The 21,677-nt window shown below is 41.4% G+C and overlaps 3 protein-coding genes across 5 annotated transcripts in view; 1 reads left to right on the top strand and 2 right to left on the bottom strand.

The window, feature by feature from the left end:
• Window positions 1-21,677, bottom strand: part of LOC109398642 (selenoprotein H) — a 199,827-nt gene that overhangs the window by 21,679 nt on the left and 156,471 nt on the right. The window lies entirely within an intron of this gene.
• Window positions 1-21,677, top strand: part of LOC109404765 (tRNA pseudouridine synthase-like 1) — a 28,472-nt gene that overhangs the window by 5,802 nt on the left and 993 nt on the right. For 2 of the 3 annotated variants that reach the window (XM_062850729.1, XM_062850730.1), the window contains exons 3-6: window positions 14,511-14,679; window positions 14,745-14,873; window positions 15,410-15,718; window positions 15,793-16,048. In XM_062850729.1, coding sequence (XP_062706713.1) covers window positions 14,633-14,679; window positions 14,745-14,873; window positions 15,410-15,718; window positions 15,793-16,048 — 741 coding nt within the window. In that variant the 5' untranslated portion in view covers window positions 14,511-14,632. Of the gene's footprint in view, window positions 1-14,421; window positions 14,680-14,744; window positions 14,874-15,409; window positions 15,719-15,792; window positions 16,049-21,677 lie in introns of those variants that run through there. The other variant, XM_019677708.3, reaches the window with a different exon arrangement.
• On the bottom strand, window positions 12,212-14,045 carry LOC109404751 (tRNA (adenine(58)-N(1))-methyltransferase non-catalytic subunit TRM6). Its single transcript, XM_019677684.3, has 2 exons — window positions 13,796-14,045; window positions 12,212-13,611 (listed from the first exon to the last, which is right to left on the bottom strand). The coding sequence occupies exon 2, from the start codon at window positions 13,594-13,596 to the stop codon at window positions 12,271-12,273; it is 1,326 nt and encodes a 441-aa protein (XP_019533229.2). The 5' UTR covers window positions 13,597-13,611; window positions 13,796-14,045; the 3' UTR covers window positions 12,212-12,270.

Genomic DNA, 21,677 nt, shown 5'->3' with positions numbered 1-21,677 from the left:
AGGATTATACGTAAAAATTACACATTGATTGCGCTTAATTTACTGGATTTGGTGGCAAAATGCTTAAGCTGCTCATTATGCCCCGCCTACCCCTAATTTCAGTATCCTGTTATCCACAGAAACACGTCCAGAAAAACAAACGCGAGCAAATTCATTACACAAACGGTCTACAATAGGTGGCCTTACTTACCTTACCGGTCAGGCTAAGGCCGGGGTGGCCTCTGCTGTACATAGTAGCCGCCTCCATTCCACTCGGTCCATGGCTGTTTGTCTCCAGTTCCGCACTCTGCGTAGGGTCCGCAGATCGTCCTCCACTTGGTCGACCCACCTAGCTCGCTGCGCTCCACGTCTTCTTGTACCGGTCGGATGACTCTCGAGAACCATTTTAGTCGGGTTGCTATCCGACATCCTAATGACGTGACCCGCCCACCGTAGCCTCCCGATTTTCGCGGTATGGACGATGGTTGGTTCTCTCAGCAGTTGATGCAGCTCGTGGTTCATTCGCCTTCTCCAAGTCCCGTCTTCCATCTGCACTCCGCCGTAGATGGTACGCAACACCTTCCGTTCGAAAACTCCAAGGGCGCGTTGGTCCTCTGCACGTAGGGTCCATGTTTCGTGCCCATAGAGGACGACCGGTCTAATCAACGTTTTGTAGATGGTTAACTTCGTGTTACGGCGAACTTTATTCGATCGTAGAGTTCTGCGGAGTCCAAAGTAGGCACGATTTCCTGCCACAATGCGCCTCTGAATTTCTCTGCTGGTGTCGTTGTCGTCGGTCACCAGTGAGCCCAAGTAGGGTATCGCGCTACTTGGGCGGTGGTTTTCTTCGTCTGTTATTTTCGTCTGTTTTCCACTGTAACTCGGTCAATTTTGAACCGATTGACTTGAAATTTTGTACACGGGTAGATACTATACCTATCACACCGCATTCCAAGAATTGTGTCAATTGGTTCAAGATTGACTGAGTTATAGTGGAAAACAGACGAATATAGAAGCCACCGCCCAAGTAGCGCGATTCCCTACACGAATTCTTCAACCGCCTCGATTTCATCACCGTCGATATGAATTCGGGGTGGCGGGCGCGGTGATTCCTCCCTGGAGCCCTTTGCCATCATGTACTAGGTGGCCTACACAAATTAAAACGCGGCAAAAAATGCATCTGGCTGGGCCGCGCCAAAACACAAAACAATTTAAAAACCCCGATTTAATCCACCTATGGTGAACAGAACCCTTCTTACACTTATTAAAAATATTGTTGTATTATGCGTATTAAGCAAATTTATTTTGTGTTATTGACCAAAAGTTCTAGAAAATATTGTTGATTTGACATCTAGTGAATTGGTTCCCAAAATAGCATCAGACCATGGACTTACCAGAAATGCCAGACACCTCCTAGAATCTTATATGGAATGTTAAAAAAATAGCTTTCATATTATGAAGTATTGTATCTTTTGTTAACTGCCAAATAATCTTGAATCGATTAACAAATGGATAAGAAAATCAGCGAGATACACTTTGTCTAATATCTCTTAATCAGTCGAATTAATTGGCTCCGAAGTACTTGGTATTCATGGTTATGGTGTAAAAAGGACAAAAATGATATATCTACTAAGTTAATCAGTTTTGGCATTAACTAGTTATTTTGGCTGTCCGGTTCTTGCATTTTTTCCACAATATATAAATTCAAAGCTTTCATTTAACATATTGTTAGTTTTCATAAAATTCATGTGTATTTGGAATTTGATAATTAAAATTTTGTTGAAAACAATAACCTGCTAGAATACACTTTGTATGATATCAGCATAATTTATTGAAAAATAATTTCCCATAGACTGGTGAAAAACTAATGCAAGATAACAAGTGAATACAATAATAAAAACCCGATTTAATGAAATACTCTTCGTAAGATATCTCAGTAATCAAATGTCGATTCGAAATAAAATTTCAGGGCCTTATACAAGGATAAGCTGTAGCTTTCATTTGGTGCTTAGAGAACCTAAATCGGTTGACAGATGGCTGAGATATTTATTATGGTACCCTTGGTCCAAAATCTCTCAAAAAGTTAACCTGTATTACTCCCAAGTACTCTTTGAAAGATATCTCGATAATCAAATGTCCAATTGTAATGAAATTGTATAGGGTTCTACTAGAATGTTGTAGCTTTCATTTGGTGCCAGGATAACCGAAATCGGTTGACAGACGGCTAAGATATTTATTATTATACAATTGGTCAAAAATCTCAAAAAGTTTAGTTGTATGAATCCTAAGTACTCTTCGAAAGATATCTCTGTAACCAAATGTCCAATCGAAATAAAATTTCTGGGTGATCTACTAGGATGCTGTAGCTTTCATTTGGTGCCAAGAGAATTTAAATCGATTGACAAACGGTCGAAATATTTATTATGATACACTTGGTCAAAAATCTTAAAAAGTTTAGAAATATGACTCATAAGTACTCTTCGAGAGATATCTCGGTAACCAAACGTCCAATCGAAAAAAAAAATCAATAGCGTTCTACTAGGATGTAGTAGCTTTCATTTGCTTCCAAGAGAACTCAAATCGGTTGACAGACGGCTGAGAAACGTGCGTGACTTTTTTTTGTAACGCACATACACACACACACACACACACACACACACACACACACACACACACACACACACACACACACACACACACACACACACACACACACACACACACACACACACACACACATACACACACATACAGACATTTGCTCAGTTCGTCGAGCTGAATTCATTGGTATATGAGACTCGGCCCTCCGTGCCTCGGATCGAAAGTCGGTTTTTCGAGCGATATTTATACCCTTCTTATGGGTGTAAGAAGGGTAAAACCCGATTTAATGAAATACTCTTCGTAAGATATCTCAGTAATCAAATGTCGATTCGAAATAAAATTTCAGGGCCTTATACAAGGATAAGCTGTAGCTTTCATTTGGTGCTTAGAGAACCTAAATCGGTTGACAGATGGCTGAGATATTTATTATGGTACCCTTGGTCCAAAATCTCTCAAAAAGTTAACCTGTATTACTCCCAAGTACTCTTTGAAAGATATCTCGATAATCAAATGTCCAATTGTAATGAAATTGTATAGGGTTCTACTAGAATGTTGTAGCTTTCATTTGGTGCCAGGATAACCGAAATCGGTTGACAGACGGCTAAGATATTTATTATTATACAATTGGTCAAAAATCTCAAAAAGTTTAGTTGTATAAATCTTAAGTACTCTTCGAAAGATATCTCTGTAACCAAATGTCCAATCGAAATAAAATTTCTGGGTGATCTACTAGGATGCTGTAGCTTTCATTTGGTGCCAAGAGAATTTAAATCGATTGACAAACGGTCGAAATATTTATTATGATACACTTGGTCAAAAATCTTAAAAAGTTTAGAAATATGACTCATAAGTACTCTTCGAGAGATATCTCGGTAACCAAACGTCCAATCGAAAAAAAAATCAATAGCGTTCTACTAGGATGTAGTAGCTTTCATTTGCTTCCAAGAGAACTCAAATCGGTTGACAGACGGCTGAGAAACGTGCGTGACTTTTTTTTGTAACGCACATACACACATACACATACACACACACACATACAGACATTTGCTCAGTTCGTCGAGCTGAATTCATTGGTATATGAGACTCGGCCCTCCGGGCCTCGGATCGAAAGTCGGTTTTTCGAGCGATATTTATACCCTTTTTATGGGTGTAAGAAGGGTAAAAAGAATTTATTGAAATACTCTTCGTAAGATATCTCATCAATCAAATGCCAAATCGAAATAAAATTTCAGGGCCTTTTACAAGGATATTGTAGCTTTCATTTGGTGCTTGGGGAACCCAAAACGGTTAACATACGGCTGAATTATTTATTATGGTACCCTTGGTCAAAAATCTCTCAAAAAGTTAACCTGTATTACTCCCAAGTATTCTTTGAAAGATATCTCGGTAACCAAATGTCCAATCATAATGAAATTGTATAGGGTTCTTCTAGAATGTCGTAGCTTTCATTTGGTGCCAGGAGAACCGAAATCGGTTAACAGACGGCTAAGATATTTATTATGATACACTTGGTAAAAAATCTCAAAAGGTTTAGTTGTATGAATCCTAAGTACTCTTCGAAATATATCTCTGTAACCAAATGTCCAATCGAAATAAAATTTCTGGGCGATCTACTAGGATGCTGTAGCTTTTATTTGGTGCCAAGCGAACTCAAAGCGATTGACAAACGGCCAAAATATTTATTATGACACACTTGGTCAAAAATCTTAAAAAAGTTTAGATGTATGACTCATAAGTACTCTTCGAGAGATATCTCGGTAACCAAACGTCCAATCGAAAAAAAATTCAATAGCGTTCTACTAGGATGTAGAAGCTTTCATTTGCTTCCAAGAGAACTCAAATCTGTTGACAGACGGCTGAGAAACGTGCGTGACTTTTTTTTGTAACGCACATACACACACACACACATACACACATACACACACACACATACAGACATTTGCTCATGGAGGACTTTTTCCGCGTCATGATCCTAGTCCTTGGCCTCCTTTCGTAGGACAGCCGGGGACTGGGGCTGGCGATGAGGAGAGGGTCACCGATGTGGAACTTGCGGGGGTAGCTAAGTCCCTTAGCGTAGGTAAGGCCCCAGGTCCGGACGGAGTTCCGAACCTGGCCTTAAAAGTAGCTATTGCAGAGGCTCCCGAGATGTTCAGGTCTGCTATGCAGAAATGCCTGGACGAGGGAGTTTTCCCAGAAGCTTGGAAGAGGCAGAGCCTGGTACTATTGCCAAAGGCGGGGAAACCACCCGGAGACCCGTCGGCATATAGACCAATATGCTTGATTGACACGGCGGGGAAGGTGCTCGAAAAGATCATCCTCAATAGAATGTTGCGGTTCACCGAGGGCGAAAATGGTCTTTCGAGTAACCAGTACGGCTTCCGGAAGGGGAGGTCCACCGTAGACGCTATCTTGTCGGTTACAAAAACCGCCGAGAAAGCACTCGAGCCTAAGAGGAGGGGAATTCGCTTTTGCGCGGTAGTGACTCTGGATGTAAGGAATGCGTTTAATAGCGCCAGCTGGTCTGCTATTGCCGATGCGCTCTTGCGTCTGGGGATACCGGAGTACCTGTACAAGATTCTCGGAAGTTACTTTCAGAATCGTGTACTAGTCTACGACACGGAGGTGGGTCGGAAGTGCTTTCACATAACCTCAGGAGTCCCGCAAGGTTCCATCCTGGGTCCGGTGCTATGGAATGTCATGTACGACGAGGTGTTGAGGTTAGAGTATACAGTGGGAGTCTAGGTGGGAGTGGTGATTATCGGATTTGCCGACGACATTACGCTCGAAGTCTACGGTGAAACGATCGAGGAGGTAAAGTTGACTACCAACCACTCGATCAAGGTTGTGGAGGCGTGGATGCGGTCCAGGAAACTGGAGCTGGCTCACCACAAGACAGAGGTGACGGTTGTTAACAACCTGAAGTCGGAGCAGCAGACGGAGATCAGTGTAGGAGACTGTACTATCCTGTCAAAGCGCTCCGTCAAACACTTGGGCGTGATGATCGACGATAAGCTTACCTTCGGTAGCCACGTCGATTATGCCTGTAAAAGAGCCTCCACAGCTATTGCGGCACTGTCCCGGATGATGTCCAATAGCTCTGCGGTGTACGCCAGTAAGCGCAAGCTTCTGGCTAGTGTTGCTACATCCATACTTAGGTATGGCGGGCCGGCGTGGGGCACCGCGCTAAGTACTAAATGCTACCGACGGAAGCTGGAAAGTACTTACAGGCTTATGTGCCTGAGGGTTGCGAGCGCGTACCGTACCGTGTCACACGACGCTCTCTGCGTCATTACTGGTATGGTGCCTATCAGCATTCTTATCAGTGAGGACATGGAGTGCTTCGAAATGCGCGGCACAAGAGGCATACGCAGGACTGTCAGGATGGCCTCTATGGTCAAATGGCAGCGCGCGTGGGACAGTTCCACCAAAGGAAGGTGGACCTATAGGTTGATACCGAGGGTAGATAGTTGGATTAATAGGCGCCATGGGGAAGTCACATTCCACCTGACACAGGTCCTTACAGGTCATGGTTGCTTCCGACAGTATCTACACCGTTTCGGGCATGCGGATTCTCCCGAATGCCCAGTGTGCAATGGTTTAGAGGAAACGGCGGAACACGTTTTGTTCGTGTGCCCGCGTTTTCGCACAATGCGTGACCGCATGCTTGCCACATGCGGGGAAGACACAACTCCGGACAACTTGGTCCAGAGGATGTGTAGGGATGAGTTTGGCTGGAACGCCGTTTCAACGGCTATTACCCACATCGTCTGGGAGCTACAGAGGAGGTGGCGCGTGGACTCGGAGAATGGCTAGTCCAGATGCAGTACAAGAGGTGGTCCAGGGGTTCGGAGTCGGCTTCGTAGGTCATACCGGTGCCCTGCGGTCGAGATCGACCCTTACAACGATTAAGTGGCCGCGGAGAGGAAGTCCCGGTAGCGGTGCTGTCGTGGCGTCGGTCTACTGGGTTGGATCTGGTGCTTAGAGAACCTAAATCGGTTGACAGATGGCTGAGATATTTATTATGGTACCCTTGGTCCAAAATCTCTCAAAAAGTTAACCTGTATTACTCCCAAGTACTCTTTGAAAGATATCTCGATAATCAAATGTCCAATTGTAATGAAATTGTATAGGGTTCTACTAGAATGTTGTAGCTTTCATTTGGTGCCAGGATAACCGAAATCGGTTGACAGACGGCTAAGATATTTATTATTATACAATTGGTCAAAAATCTCAAAAAGTTTAGTTGTATGAATCCTAAGTACTCTTCGAAAGATATCTCTGTAACCAAATGTCCAATCGAAATAAAATTTCTGGGTGATCTACTAGGATGCTGTAGCTTTCATTTGGTGCCAAGAGAATTTAAATCGATTGACAAACGGTCGAAATATTTATTATGATACACTTGGTCAAAAATCTTAAAAAGTTTAGAAATATGACTCATAAGTACTCTTCGAGAGATATCTCGGTAACCAAACGTCCAATCGAAAAAAAAAATCAATAGCGTTCTACTAGGATGTAGTAGCTTTCATTTGCTTCCAAGAGAACTCAAATCGGTTGACAGACGGCTGAGAAACGTGCGTGACTTTTTTTTGTAACGCACATACACACACACACACACACACACACACACACACACACACACACACACACACACACACACACACACACACACACACACACACACACACACACACACACACACACACACACATACACACACATACAGACATTTGCTCAGTTCGTCGAGCTGAATTCATTGGTATATGAGACTCGGCCCTCCGTGCCTCGGATCGAAAGTCGGTTTTTCGAGCGATATTTATACCCTTCTTATGGGTGTAAGAAGGGTAAAACCCGATTTAATGAAATACTCTTCGTAAGATATCTCAGTAATCAAATGTCGATTCGAAATAAAATTTCAGGGCCTTATACAAGGATAAGCTGTAGCTTTCATTTGGTGCTTAGAGAACCTAAATCGGTTGACAGATGGCTGAGATATTTATTATGGTACCCTTGGTCCAAAATCTCTCAAAAAGTTAACCTGTATTACTCCCAAGTACTCTTTGAAAGATATCTCGATAATCAAATGTCCAATTGTAATGAAATTGTATAGGGTTCTACTAGAATGTTGTAGCTTTCATTTGGTGCCAGGATAACCGAAATCGGTTGACAGACGGCTAAGATATTTATTATTATACAATTGGTCAAAAATCTCAAAAAGTTTAGTTGTATAAATCTTAAGTACTCTTCGAAAGATATCTCTGTAACCAAATGTCCAATCGAAATAAAATTTCTGGGTGATCTACTAGGATGCTGTAGCTTTCATTTGGTGCCAAGAGAATTTAAATCGATTGACAAACGGTCGAAATATTTATTATGATACACTTGGTCAAAAATCTTAAAAAGTTTAGAAATATGACTCATAAGTACTCTTCGAGAGATATCTCGGTAACCAAACGTCCAATCGAAAAAAAAATCAATAGCGTTCTACTAGGATGTAGTAGCTTTCATTTGCTTCCAAGAGAACTCAAATCGGTTGACAGACGGCTGAGAAACGTGCGTGACTTTTTTTTGTAACGCACATACACACATACACATACACACACACACATACAGACATTTGCTCAGTTCGTCGAGCTGAATTCATTGGTATATGAGACTCGGCCCTCCGGGCCTCGGATCGAAAGTCGGTTTTTCGAGCGATATTTATACCCTTTTTATGGGTGTAAGAAGGGTAAAAAGAATTTATTGAAATACTCTTCGTAAGATATCTCATCAATCAAATGCCAAATCGAAATAAAATTTCAGGGCCTTTTACAAGGATATTGTAGCTTTCATTTGGTGCTTGGGGAACCCAAAACGGTTAACATACGGCTGAATTATTTATTATGGTACCCTTGGTCAAAAATCTCTCAAAAAGTTAACCTGTATTACTCCCAAGTATTCTTTGAAAGATATCTCGGTAACCAAATGTCCAATCATAATGAAATTGTATAGGGTTCTTCTAGAATGTCGTAGCTTTCATTTGGTGCCAGGAGAACCGAAATCGGTTAACAGACGGCTAAGATATTTATTATGATACACTTGGTAAAAAATCTCAAAAGGTTTAGTTGTATGAATCCTAAGTACTCTTCGAAATATATCTCTGTAACCAAATGTCCAATCGAAATAAAATTTCTGGGCGATCTACTAGGATGCTGTAGCTTTTATTTGGTGCCAAGCGAACTCAAAGCGATTGACAAACGGCCAAAATATTTATTATGACACACTTGGTCAAAAATCTTAAAAAAGTTTAGATGTATGACTCATAAGTACTCTTCGAGAGATATCTCGGTAACCAAACGTCCAATCGAAAAAAAATTCAATAGCGTTCTACTAGGATGTAGAAGCTTTCATTTGCTTCCAAGAGAACTCAAATCTGTTGACAGACGGCTGAGAAACGTGCGTGACTTTTTTTTGTAACGCACATACACACACACACACATACACACATACACACACACACATACAGACATTTGCTCATGGAGGACTTTTTCCGCGTCATGATCCTAGTCCTTGGCCTCCTTTCGTAGGACAGCCGGGGACTGGGGCTGGCGATGAGGAGAGGGTCACCGATGTGGAACTTGCGGGGGTAGCTAAGTCCCTTAGCGTAGGTAAGGCCCCAGGTCCGGACGGAGTTCCGAACCTGGCCTTAAAAGTAGCTATTGCAGAGGCTCCCGAGATGTTCAGGTCTGCTATGCAGAAATGCCTGGACGAGGGAGTTTTCCCAGAAGCTTGGAAGAGGCAGAGCCTGGTACTATTGCCAAAGGCGGGGAAACCACCCGGAGACCCGTCGGCATATAGACCAATATGCTTGATTGACACGGCGGGGAAGGTGCTCGAAAAGATCATCCTCAATAGAATGTTGCGGTTCACCGAGGGCGAAAATGGTCTTTCGAGTAACCAGTACGGCTTCCGGAAGGGGAGGTCCACCGTAGACGCTATCTTGTCGGTTACAAAAACCGCCGAGAAAGCACTCGAGCCTAAGAGGAGGGGAATTCGCTTTTGCGCGGTAGTGACTCTGGATGTAAGGAATGCGTTTAATAGCGCCAGCTGGTCTGCTATTGCCGATGCGCTCTTGCGTCTGGGGATACCGGAGTACCTGTACAAGATTCTCGGAAGTTACTTTCAGAATCGTGTACTAGTCTACGACACGGAGGTGGGTCGGAAGTGCTTTCACATAACCTCAGGAGTCCCGCAAGGTTCCATCCTGGGTCCGGTGCTATGGAATGTCATGTACGACGAGGTGTTGAGGTTAGAGTATACAGTGGGAGTCTAGGTGGGAGTGGTGATTATCGGATTTGCCGACGACATTACGCTCGAAGTCTACGGTGAAACGATCGAGGAGGTAAAGTTGACTACCAACCACTCGATCAAGGTTGTGGAGGCGTGGATGCGGTCCAGGAAACTGGAGCTGGCTCACCACAAGACAGAGGTGACGGTTGTTAACAACCTGAAGTCGGAGCAGCAGACGGAGATCAGTGTAGGAGACTGTACTATCCTGTCAAAGCGCTCCGTCAAACACTTGGGCGTGATGATCGACGATAAGCTTACCTTCGGTAGCCACGTCGATTATGCCTGTAAAAGAGCCTCCACAGCTATTGCGGCACTGTCCCGGATGATGTCCAATAGCTCTGCGGTGTACGCCAGTAAGCGCAAGCTTCTGGCTAGTGTTGCTACATCCATACTTAGGTATGGCGGGCCGGCGTGGGGCACCGCGCTAAGTACTAAATGCTACCGACGGAAGCTGGAAAGTACTTACAGGCTTATGTGCCTGAGGGTTGCGAGCGCGTACCGTACCGTGTCACACGACGCTCTCTGCGTCATTACTGGTATGGTGCCTATCAGCATTCTTATCAGTGAGGACATGGAGTGCTTCGAAATGCGCGGCACAAGAGGCATACGCAGGACTGTCAGGATGGCCTCTATGGTCAAATGGCAGCGCGCGTGGGACAGTTCCACCAAAGGAAGGTGGACCTATAGGTTGATACCGAGGGTAGATAGTTGGATTAATAGGCGCCATGGGGAAGTCACATTCCACCTGACACAGGTCCTTACAGGTCATGGTTGCTTCCGACAGTATCTACACCGTTTCGGGCATGCGGATTCTCCCGAATGCCCAGTGTGCAATGGTTTAGAGGAAACGGCGGAACACGTTTTGTTCGTGTGCCCGCGTTTTCGCACAATGCGTGACCGCATGCTTGCCACATGCGGGGAAGACACAACTCCGGACAACTTGGTCCAGAGGATGTGTAGGGATGAGTTTGGCTGGAACGCCGTTTCAACGGCTATTACCCACATCGTCTGGGAGCTACAGAGGAGGTGGCGCGTGGACTCGGAGAATGGCTAGTCCAGATGCAGTACAAGAGGTGGTCCAGGGGTTCGGAGTCGGCTTCGTAGGTCATACCGGTGCCCTGCGGTCGAGATCGACCCTTACAACGATTAAGTGGCCGCGGAGAGGAAGTCCCGGTAGCGGTGCTGTCGTGGCGTCGGTCTACTGGGTTGGATCCGAGCCCGCGGTTGGAAAGGGGTCCCCGGCAAGGGTCGGGGTAGGTGAGATCCTGCTGTCTGCAACCTACGGGTGCATCTGATAGGGCCTGAAGGGTAGTGATATCCTTCCTTGCGGGCAGGTCAGATCGGGTTGCACGTGGGCATCAGTTCTTGATGTCCGCTCAGCAGTAGGGCGCGGGCGGGGTTGACCCTGCCCGCCTTCCGAGGACAAAGGGAGTGGCGAGGACCACTCGGGAAACTGGCTAAGCGCCAGCATGCTACCGTGATGGACTCTCCAAAGCGAGTCATCGATGTTCGTTGCTGCAGGCTACGCAGCTAACCTTGTGGGTGCGATGTGCACTAGCCCCTCTCTGAAGCAATACCTTCTTGGTGGTTCCGGAGAGACGTAGGGTTTGGCGACCATAGGAATGGTTTAGTGGGTACGAGGAGAGAGTAGTCCTGGATTTTACTTTTGTTGTAGAAGACGGCCTGTCAGACCTACACTACCCTAACCTTCTGTTAGGGTGTCTGTTGAGCAGATTATCCCCCTATGGTTTAGAAGGAAAAAAAAAAAAAAGACATTTGCTCAGTTCGTCGAGCTGAGTTCATTGGTATATGAGACTCGGCCCTCCGGGCCTCGGATCGAAAGTCGGTTTTTCGAGTGATATTTATACCCTTCTTATGGGTGTAAGAAGGGTAAAAAACTACCGAATTGACACACGCGACACAAAAAAAAAAAACGATTTCATCCTCGAAGCCACTGTTAAAACCAGTCATTTCGGTTTCGGAGGGATTAAGAAAGACGTTGTGTGCTGTGCACGGTCTATAGACTTCTGCCTACATAATTTATTTGTACATTTAAAACAGCCTCAGCTCTCCCGTTCTCTCAGTTCTAGATTTTACTTTAAGGTGACTGTCTCTATTGTCGCCTTATATCTATTCGATAGGATCTTTGATCACAACAGCTTTATACGGTCATGAATCGTGGACGTTGAGAGAAGTTGATCGGAGAGCCATTGAAGGCTACGAACGTAAAATTGTAACCCATCAAGTATCAATTAGGGTGTATGGTAGTTTCTTACGGATTCAAAAAATGAATAAAAAATACAGAAAATATTTTATTTGTCAAAAATACTAATAATGACGGTTTTAGTATTATGCATCTTATCGAATAGTATACCCTGTCAGAAGGTACCCACTGTTACCCGACATGACCACATCCGGATGAGTACGGTTGGGCAAAATTTGCAGATTTCGCATCCAGTTGGACGTGATTCGCAAATAGGTTACATTTGCGCTCGATTTCAAATCCATGTAGCACTCGAGCAAAATTTCCTTGGTTGTGTTGAAAACCACTACGGGACGGCTAGGCTTAACAAACGGTAACAGTGCCTTTATGATGTTGTACGGATGCTCCTTGGCAATGATAACCAATGCGTCGAATTTTTCCTTCATCAGTTCCACTGCTGCTGCATTCTCGAGCTCCCATGGCTGCTTCTTTGCTGTTGCTTTCTCTTCGTCTAGCTTCGGCTGTTTGGCTTCTGGACCACCATCCTCCGAATCAGTTTTGCGTTTTTGACTGCCGTTTTCCTGCTGAACGGCATTGTCGTTATTTAGCACTTCTTCCTCGACCGTTGGCTCTGCATCAGTTTTTGCGCATGGTTCAACATCTTTTTTCTTGCCTTCCTGGTAAAAATGTCTCAATACAGAGTATAAATTAACCGAAATGCATCTTTCCAATTGTTCCGGCTTGAAATTCATTGCTTGAATGGCTTGCTTCTGGGCTACATTACCCGGATGCATATGGACCAACTTGGCCTCGGTGTTAGCTCCAATCGAGTTGATGAAAGCAGCTGGCAGTAATCCATTCGTTCCCGACTCGTACAGCAAGAAGCGACCAATCCCACAAACGCCACTGTAGGAAATAATTTGCGATAGCGTATCAAAACGGACACCCATCACTTTATCCGCATCCAATCTCCAGTAGACGTCTGCAATCAATCTGATGGATGGTCGCCGAATTTCGACATACTCGAAATACTTTTTCTCCTTTCGTTTCAAATACTTCTCCTGGGAGTACTCGGTTTTGGCGGCGAAACTCTTGGAATTTTCCACCAACTTTCCAATTACCTCCGATGACGATTCACACTCTTCCCGCAGCTTGAGAATTTCCTCCGCCGAAAGCCCTTGAGTGCTACGATCATCCACTATGTTGCGGTTGTCCATGCCACTTTCTTTGATCAGCAGTTTCTTCAGATTGCGTATTTCGGAAACGGTTTGCACCGGGTCCAGCGTGAATAGACGTTTATTACGGCCCTCCTTGGGTATCAGCTGGAATGTTGTGTGATACGGTTGGTTTTCTGCATGACGAAGTTCGATTTGATCTTTGCCCAGGTGGACAACCGTGTCCACATTGGTGAACTTCTGTAGCTTGGTGTACTTTTGACGTTTCACCACGACGTAATCTCCAACTTTAATTTTATCCGACATGGTTTGGTGCGAATCCTGGAACAAGGAAACTATCGTTAACAACACTTAATTTATCATGGACTGTTTATGAAAGTGCACAAGAGCTTTTGAGCAGTTACTGATCTTGACTTTGTAGTCTTCGCTCATTAGTCGTGAGCCGAGACGTGGTCTCCAATCGGCTTCATTATAGTTAGTTTTAAATTATAAAAAAAAAACTTACCTTAACTATAATCCACAAATTCTCGTAATCTTTGTAGTTGATGAACAATTTAGACAACTTTTAAGAGAATATTCAGTTGATTATCAGAGAATAAAACAATAATTTCGGCGGTCTCGTCATCCACATGTGTTGAACACGATTGTAAATAAACATCTGTCTGTTCCAGAGTTAAAATCAGGGAGGTTGACGTTTCATTTAGTCTTCACGTTACTGGCGTTACCATTACTTTTTAAAGCTCTTCATCTGTTTCACTCTGTGACCTGTCTGTCACTGAAAAACAAGAGAACCTAAATTTGAGTATTTTTAAACTCACTTTTGAGTTCTTTTTTGCATCCTGTTTCATTCGCTCTCTCTATTGTTGTCAGAGAGTGAATAGCAAAACCACCCAACTTTGAGAGTTCGATGCGGGAAGCCAAAATTGAGTAAGTGGCACAGTACCGAAAGTTGAGTAATTTTAACTGATGGTTGAGTAAAAAGAACCTTGACTTTAGGTACTTTTGCCGTATACGCCTAAATGCAAACTACCTACCTAAACATCGACTCCAGCAACTCAAAATTGGCTTCCCGCACGCAACCTCGAAGTTGGGTGGAATGAACTCACTTTTGGGTACTTTCGTTTTTCCGTGTGGTGGTGGGTGGCGTCTGAGGGAGGGTCATCGAGCTTCTCGCAGATGGATGTAAACAAAAACCATCTGGTTCTCTTTCATCGTTCGAGTACGACGTCACGACGACCGGCGCTTCAACAGATCGGATCGACATCGTTCCACGTTTCGTGTTCAGCACCGGTGCCGAATGCATTTTCCTCTTCCGGTTTGGCGCTGTTTTCAAACGTTATAAATGAATCGTTATCTAATAAATTTATCGTACATTGGTACTCAGTTCAGGTAAGACGTGGGGTTGGATAATGATTGTAATGGTGCAAATTCTGTAATCTCGTTAATACTTTCAGGGGTATTCAGAAGAACCTCCTGAAAGACTCGAGCCACTTGGAGGATCCGCACTCGGTTGAGGGAGTGCTCGAAATCGCTCTGAAGAAATTTGCACCGGTAAACGAGTTCAAAATTAAGCTGTCCAGTCGGTAAGTACTTAAGTTTCGCAAGGCAAAGCTTCAGGTTGTAGATCTCATATGTACCCACCAGTAAAATGTTATTGATCATGTATAATGTAAAATTTAGCTGTTCAAATTAATGGGAAATGTAAGACGGGGTTTCCTGCATTTTTCATACAGATTATTCAACAAGTTACCCTTAAGCTATCGCTCTATTGTGCTTTGTAACCTACAAGTCCAATTACCTGACTTGTATATCGATCCACAATCGATCCATTTATCTGACTTGTGTAAGATCGATCCAAAAAATATAAAAAAAACATTGATTAACACATAGACTTATTCAATAATGAGTTATTAAACAACGGTACAAAGGTACTTGGATTTAGTGAAATTAAAGAAGAATCTATGGCAGATTCTTTTGAGAATCTAGAATAACGAAGTAGGACATGTTAATGGGGGAGGCTAGAAAGCTTCTTTACGATTACAAATTAGGAATGAAGTCATTGCCCAAATCCAAGCCCTACCTCGTTTCTTCTAAACCTTAAAATCGTATCATTTCGTAGGACCGATGCTGGGGTTCACGCCTTACACAACACCGTACATGTGGACTTGGAACGACCAAATGGGAGACCGTACAAAACGTACAAATTGACCCAAGGACTGAACAGGACTTTCGGTTCCAAAGGGCTACCGATCAGAATACTCGACACAAAGCTGGTTCCAATGACCTGCCACGCCAGGCTATGCGCCAAGTCTCGTACCTACCTCTATCGATTGGGAGTGCTGAGGCCTCAGTTTTGCGATAATGTCGACAGCCATCCCTTCAGCCGCTTTGTGCCGATCGATGAATACGACCGGTGCTATTTCATAGCGTAAGAAACCTTTCGGGACAAATATTGTTCAAGTTTGAAAGCAAAATTGTAAGTTGATTTTTTTTTTATTCTAGCCATAAACATTTTGACATAGAACTATTGAAAAGGGTGGCCAGCACTTTTCAAGGATATCATGACTTTCGCACGTTTATGTCTGTTACTCGTGGAAACGATCGACAGCACGATCCCACCTTTACGCTAAGAAGTATTGAGCATATTTCCATCGACAGAGGTATTTCTATGGCATCGGCGTTTAATCGGGAGATAGCTGAGAGGTACTACGAATATTGGGATATTCGAATAAAGGGGCGGTCGTTCCTCTACAAGCAGGTACTTATTGAAGTAATATTCCTAAATTGTTGCATATTTTTTAGATTTAGCTCTCGAAGTTTAATCATTAGGGGTAGGCGGGGCAATATGGACACCCTAAGGTTTTTGCCAACTTTACCTGGCAAGATGTCAAATAAGTTTAGTTTTTTGATACATGTATCCTTTTAAAGTCTATTTAGCATCTATTGCATAAGAATACTCACGAAGAAAAATGATTTATCCACTTCAAAAAATGTTATGAAAAATGTTAGTTTTTCATGACCGTCTTCAAGCATACGGGGCAGAATGGACACCCCCATGGGGCAATATGGACACCATGAGACTTTTACGAATTTCGTACATTATTTACAACTATAAAGTCATTTCATTACAAAACAACTATTATGGATGAATAATAAGCCGAAGTAGTTCATTTTTGTTCAGTTAATTTAAATTCAGGCTGTTTTGGATAAAGCTTCATTTTTGTCGACATGTACAGCTGTGCCAAGAACAACTATTTCCACTGCTGTCGTTTTTTGACCAATATGTTTCACCCTATGTCTACTATAGTGAACATTTAACCGAAAATGTACTGAAATCGAAGAATTTGGTTAGTTTGTGATTTAGGTTATATTTTTCCCTTGCCGCTTCTTTCAAAAAAGTGAGTTTTCAATTTGGCCCGGCAGCAGAAGATATTTCCAAACTTGATTTTTGATATAATATAGAAGAAAATATAAACATGTTAAGCATGTAAATACAGCAAAACTACTTGAATGTGTTCTAGGAATATCAGGTTCTAATCGACCTGCAATAAATTAATCACTAAATCTTATTTTAGATGGTGTGAAAATTATAATTTCCATGCACAAAAAACGGAGGACGCAACTTTTTCGTGTAAAATCAAGTATAATTTTAATTTCGAATGTTTCTTTCCTGAAACTACGTTTTAGACAAATGGACTATATTCTCCATTCATTAAAAGTTCAAAAAAGTTCGCATATTTCAAAATATTGAGGGTGTCCATTCTGCCCCGGGTGTCCATAATGCCCCGCCTACCCCTACGCCTACAGGTTGACTGTTACAGTTTCTTATTTATGTAATGTTGTTGAAAAATTAAAGGAATGTGTAGCTCTATAGTTTGTCTTAATATCATGTTGAATACATTTTTGGACGACAAGAGTGGTGTAGAATGTTATGAAAATGTAAAATATGCCAACTTTCAACTTTGAAAAATGAGTATTGCAGGGTGGCCAGCGAACCGGGAAAACCGGGAGAACCGGGAAAAAGCCGGGAATTCGGAATCACCGGGAAAAAACCGGGAAATATTCGGGAATTCAGATTGCCACCGGGAAAATTTTGCATTTCCAGGAATAATTCCATACTGCTCTATTATTTCCCGCAGGGCCGAGTCACATATACCAATCAACTCAGCTCGACGAATTGAGCAAATGTCTGTATGTGCGTGTGTGTGTATGTATGTTACAAAAAAATGTCACTCACGGTTCTCAGCCGTCTGTTGACCGATTTGAGTTTTCTTGGAAGCAAATGAAAGCTACTACATCCTAGTAGAACGCTATTGAATTTTATTTTGATTGGACGTTCGGTTACCGAGATATCTTTCAAAGAGTGCTAGGGAGTAGTACAACTTAATTATTTTAGATATTTTTGACAAAGTGTATCACCATAAATTTCTCAGCCGTCTATCAACCGATTTGGGTTCTTAAGGCCCCAAACGAAAGCTACTACATCCTAGTAGAACGCTATTGAATTTTTTTTTGATTGGACGTTCGGTTACCGCGATATCTTTCAAAGAGTGCTAGGGAGTAGTACAACTTAATTATTTTAGATATTTTTGACAAAGTGTATCACCATAAATTTCTCAGCCGTCTATCAACCGATTTAGGTTCTCAAGGCCCCAAACGAAAGCTACTACATCCTAGTAGAACGCTATTGAATTTTTTTTTGATTGGACGTTCGGTTACCGAGATATCTTTCAAAGAGTGCTAGGGAGTAGTACAACTTAATTATTTTAGATATTTTTGACAAAGTGTATCACCATAAATTTCTCAGCCGTCTAACAACCGAATCGGGTTCTTAAGGCTCGAAACGAAAGCTACTGCACCCTAGAAGAACGCTTTTGAATTTCATTCCGATTGGACATTTTGTAACCGAGATATCTTTCGGGGAGTACTTTGGAGTAATACAACTTAACTTTTTAAGAGGTCTTTGACAAAATGCTTCATAATAAATGAATCAGCCGTGTGTCAATCGATTTGAGTTCTCTCAGCATCAAATGAAAGCTACAGCATCCAAGTAGTATGTTATTAAATTTCATGCCGTTTGGGCATTTTGTTTCCGAGATATCTTTCCACGAATACTAAGGAGTAATGAAATTTACGCTTTTGAGAGATTTTTGATAAAATGTATCATAATACATTTCTCAGCCGTTTGTCAACAGATTTTTTATGATCATATTTGGTTACACAAGTTAGTTATACATGAAAATGCAATTGCATCAAATACATAAAAGCTACTATCTCTTTGTAATATTTGAGCTTAATAAACAGTAGCAAAAATATCACGGAATGTATGTAGGAAAAGCCTTTTTTATGATCAAATTTGGTTTCTCAAGGAGCTCTGCATGAAAATGCAATTGCATTAAATACATAAAAGCTACAATCTCTTTGTAATATTTGAGCTTAATAAACAGTAGCAAAAATATCACAGAATGTATGTAGGAAAAGCCTTTTTACCCTTCTTACACCCATAAGAAGGGTATAAATATCGCTCGAAAAACCGACTTTCGATCCGAGGCCCGGAGGGCCGAGTCTCATATACCAATGAACTCAGCTCGACGAACTGAGCAAATGTCTGTATGTGTGTGTGTGTGTGTGTATGTGTGTATGTGTGTGTGTGTATGTGCGTTACAAAAAAAAGTCACGCACGTTTCTCAGCCGTCTGTCAACCGATTTGAGTTCTCTTGGAAGCAAATGAAAGCTACTACATCCTAGTAGAACGCTATTGAATTTTTTTTCGATTGGACGTTTGGTTACCGAGATATCTCTCGAAGAGTACTTATGAGTCATACATCTAAACTTTTTAAGATTTTTGACCAAGTGTATCATAATAAATATTTCGGCCGTTTGACAATCGATTTGGGTTCTCTTGGCACCAAATGAAAGCTACAGCATCCTAGTAGATTGCCTAGAAATTTTATTTCGATTGGATATTTGGTTACAGAGATATCTTTCGAAGAGTACTTAGGATTTATACAACTAAACCTTTTGAGATTTTTGACCAAGTGTATCATAATAAATATCTTAGCCGTCTGTCAACCAATTTCGGTTCTCCTGGCTCCAAATGAAAGCTACAACATTGTAGTAGAACCCTATACAATTTCATTAGGATTGGACATTTGGTTATCAGATATCTTTCAAAGAGTACTTGGGAGTAATACAGGTTAACTTTTTGAGAGATTTTTGACCAAGGGTACCATAATAAATATCTCAGCCGTCTGTCAACCGATTTGGGTTCTCTAAGCACCAAATGAAAGCTACAGTATCCTTGTAAAATGCCCTGAAATTTTATTTCGATTCGACATTTGATTACTGAGATATCTTACGAAGAGTATTTCAATAAATTATTTTTTATTATTATATTCGCTTGTTATCTTGCATTAGTTTTTGATCAGTCTATGGGAAATTATTTTTCAATAAATAATGCTGACCTCATACAAAGTGTGTACTAGCAGATTATTGTTTTCAATAAAATTCTAAATAACAAATTACAAATACACAGGAATTCTATTAAAACTAACAATATGTTAAATGAAAGCTTTGAATTTATATATTGTGGGAAAAATGCAAGAACCGGATAGCCAAAATAACTAGTTAATGCCAAAACTGATTTACATAGTAGGTAGATATATCATTTTTGTCCTTTATACACCATAACCATGAATACTAAGTACTTCGAAGCTAATTTATTCAACTGATTAGGAGATATTAGACAAAGTGTATCTCGCTGATTTTCTTACCCATTTGTTAATCGATTCAAGATCTTTTGGCAGTTAACAAAAGATACAATATTCCAGAATATGTAAGCTATTTTTTTAAATTTCATACAAGATTCTAGAAGGTGTCTGGCATTTCTGGTAGTTTAGTCCATGGTCCATGATGCTATTATGGAAACCAATCCACTAGATGCCAAATCCACAATATTTTCTAGAACTTTTGGTCAATTACACAAAATAGCTATGTTAAATACAAATAATACAACAATAATTTTAATAAGTGTAAGAAGGGTTCTGTTCACCATAGGTGGATTAAATCGGGTTTTTATTCTTCGTTTTCAGCAAATCAAGAAGAAACAATAATTTATAATTCCTGCGTAATAATGTAAAAAGTTTCAGTAAACTTTAGTAAAGGGCAATCTTCCTCTGAATTAGTCTTGTATCGATGTCACCAAAATACAATAATGCTACAAAAACTAACAAGGGCACTCACATGTTTCTTTTCACTTGCCTACATCAAATTGAAATTGTGGGAAATGTATTTTAACAACAGCAACAAGGAATTGATGAAAGACAGACTAAATGGAGTAAATAGGACGTAGTCGTTGGCTAAATTTCAACAACAGTTATGTACAACTGAACTGAAACCTAGAATCAGTATTTTTACTTGGCCAAACGTAATTCTAAGCAGTTTTTTTTGGCAAGTGTTACTAAAACAAATAATGTTATTATATGGAACATGAGAGACGAACACAAAACAATAAAGCCTATAGGCTTTCTGAAAAAAAAATGTAAAATTGTTAAAAGGAATTAACGATTGCTCAAAGGAATTCAGCAATAAGGTCAGTTTCGTGTTCAAAAGGAATCGCTCAAGAAAGTTTTAGACCAATTCCTGGAATAAAAATTCCACAGTGACAGTCATTTGAATTGTCATTCCTTCGCAACTGCATACTGCGAAGAAAAACGGTTTCTTGGGCGATTCATGCAAGAATTTCTGTAATATAATTGCTTTCCATCAAAAGTTTGAACATTTTTCAAAGAAGCCTGTGTGCCAAAAATGGCTGAATCTGAACATGTTGTTTAAATTAAGTTGATATGAAACATCTTCAAAATTTTAACACAAGTATCAGGCATACTGTATCAATTCTAGTGGAAATGCAGCATTGACGTTCAAACTAAAAATGAGAAGAAATGTGAAAGTACTTTACAGTTGCAAAAATGTACATGTACAGTTTTTACAGAAACCTATGTTTCATTGGCATTGCAAAAAAAATGTCAAAAGAATCTCTTGAAGTTCACCCAGGAGTTTAATTGAAAATTCAAACATATGTTAGTTCTGAAATTTATCCTGGAACAGCTCCTGAACCGATAGGGATTATTTTATTCAACACAAGTAAACAAACAAGTAAAACCGGGAAAAAAATGAAAATTTCGTGAAAAAACCGGGAGAAAACCGGGAAATCAAAATCTGAAATTCACTGGCCACCCTGGTATTGATGATACGGGGCTCGTAGAATGTGTCCTACACATTTCCAGTGGTGGGAAAGCTTGCCGTCAACGCATTTCAGACGAACATTTGCTTCTACACAAAGGCCACTTAATGTAACAATCAATATTCATTGAACGACGGTTAAGATT

Source organism: Aedes albopictus, chromosome 2, assembly GCF_035046485.1.
Source record: "Aedes albopictus strain Foshan chromosome 2, AalbF5, whole genome shotgun sequence".
Lineage (NCBI taxonomy): Eukaryota > Metazoa > Arthropoda > Insecta > Diptera > Culicidae > Aedes > Aedes albopictus.
Note: the sequence above shows the minus strand (reverse complement) of the source record. Positions and strands in the feature narration are given on the sequence as shown.

Excerpts from the sequence above, each read along its gene's own strand:
- LOC109404751 (XM_019677684.3), bottom strand. The coding sequence starts at position 13,596 with ATGTCGGATAAAATTAAAGTTGGAGATTACGTCGTGGTGAAACGTCAA.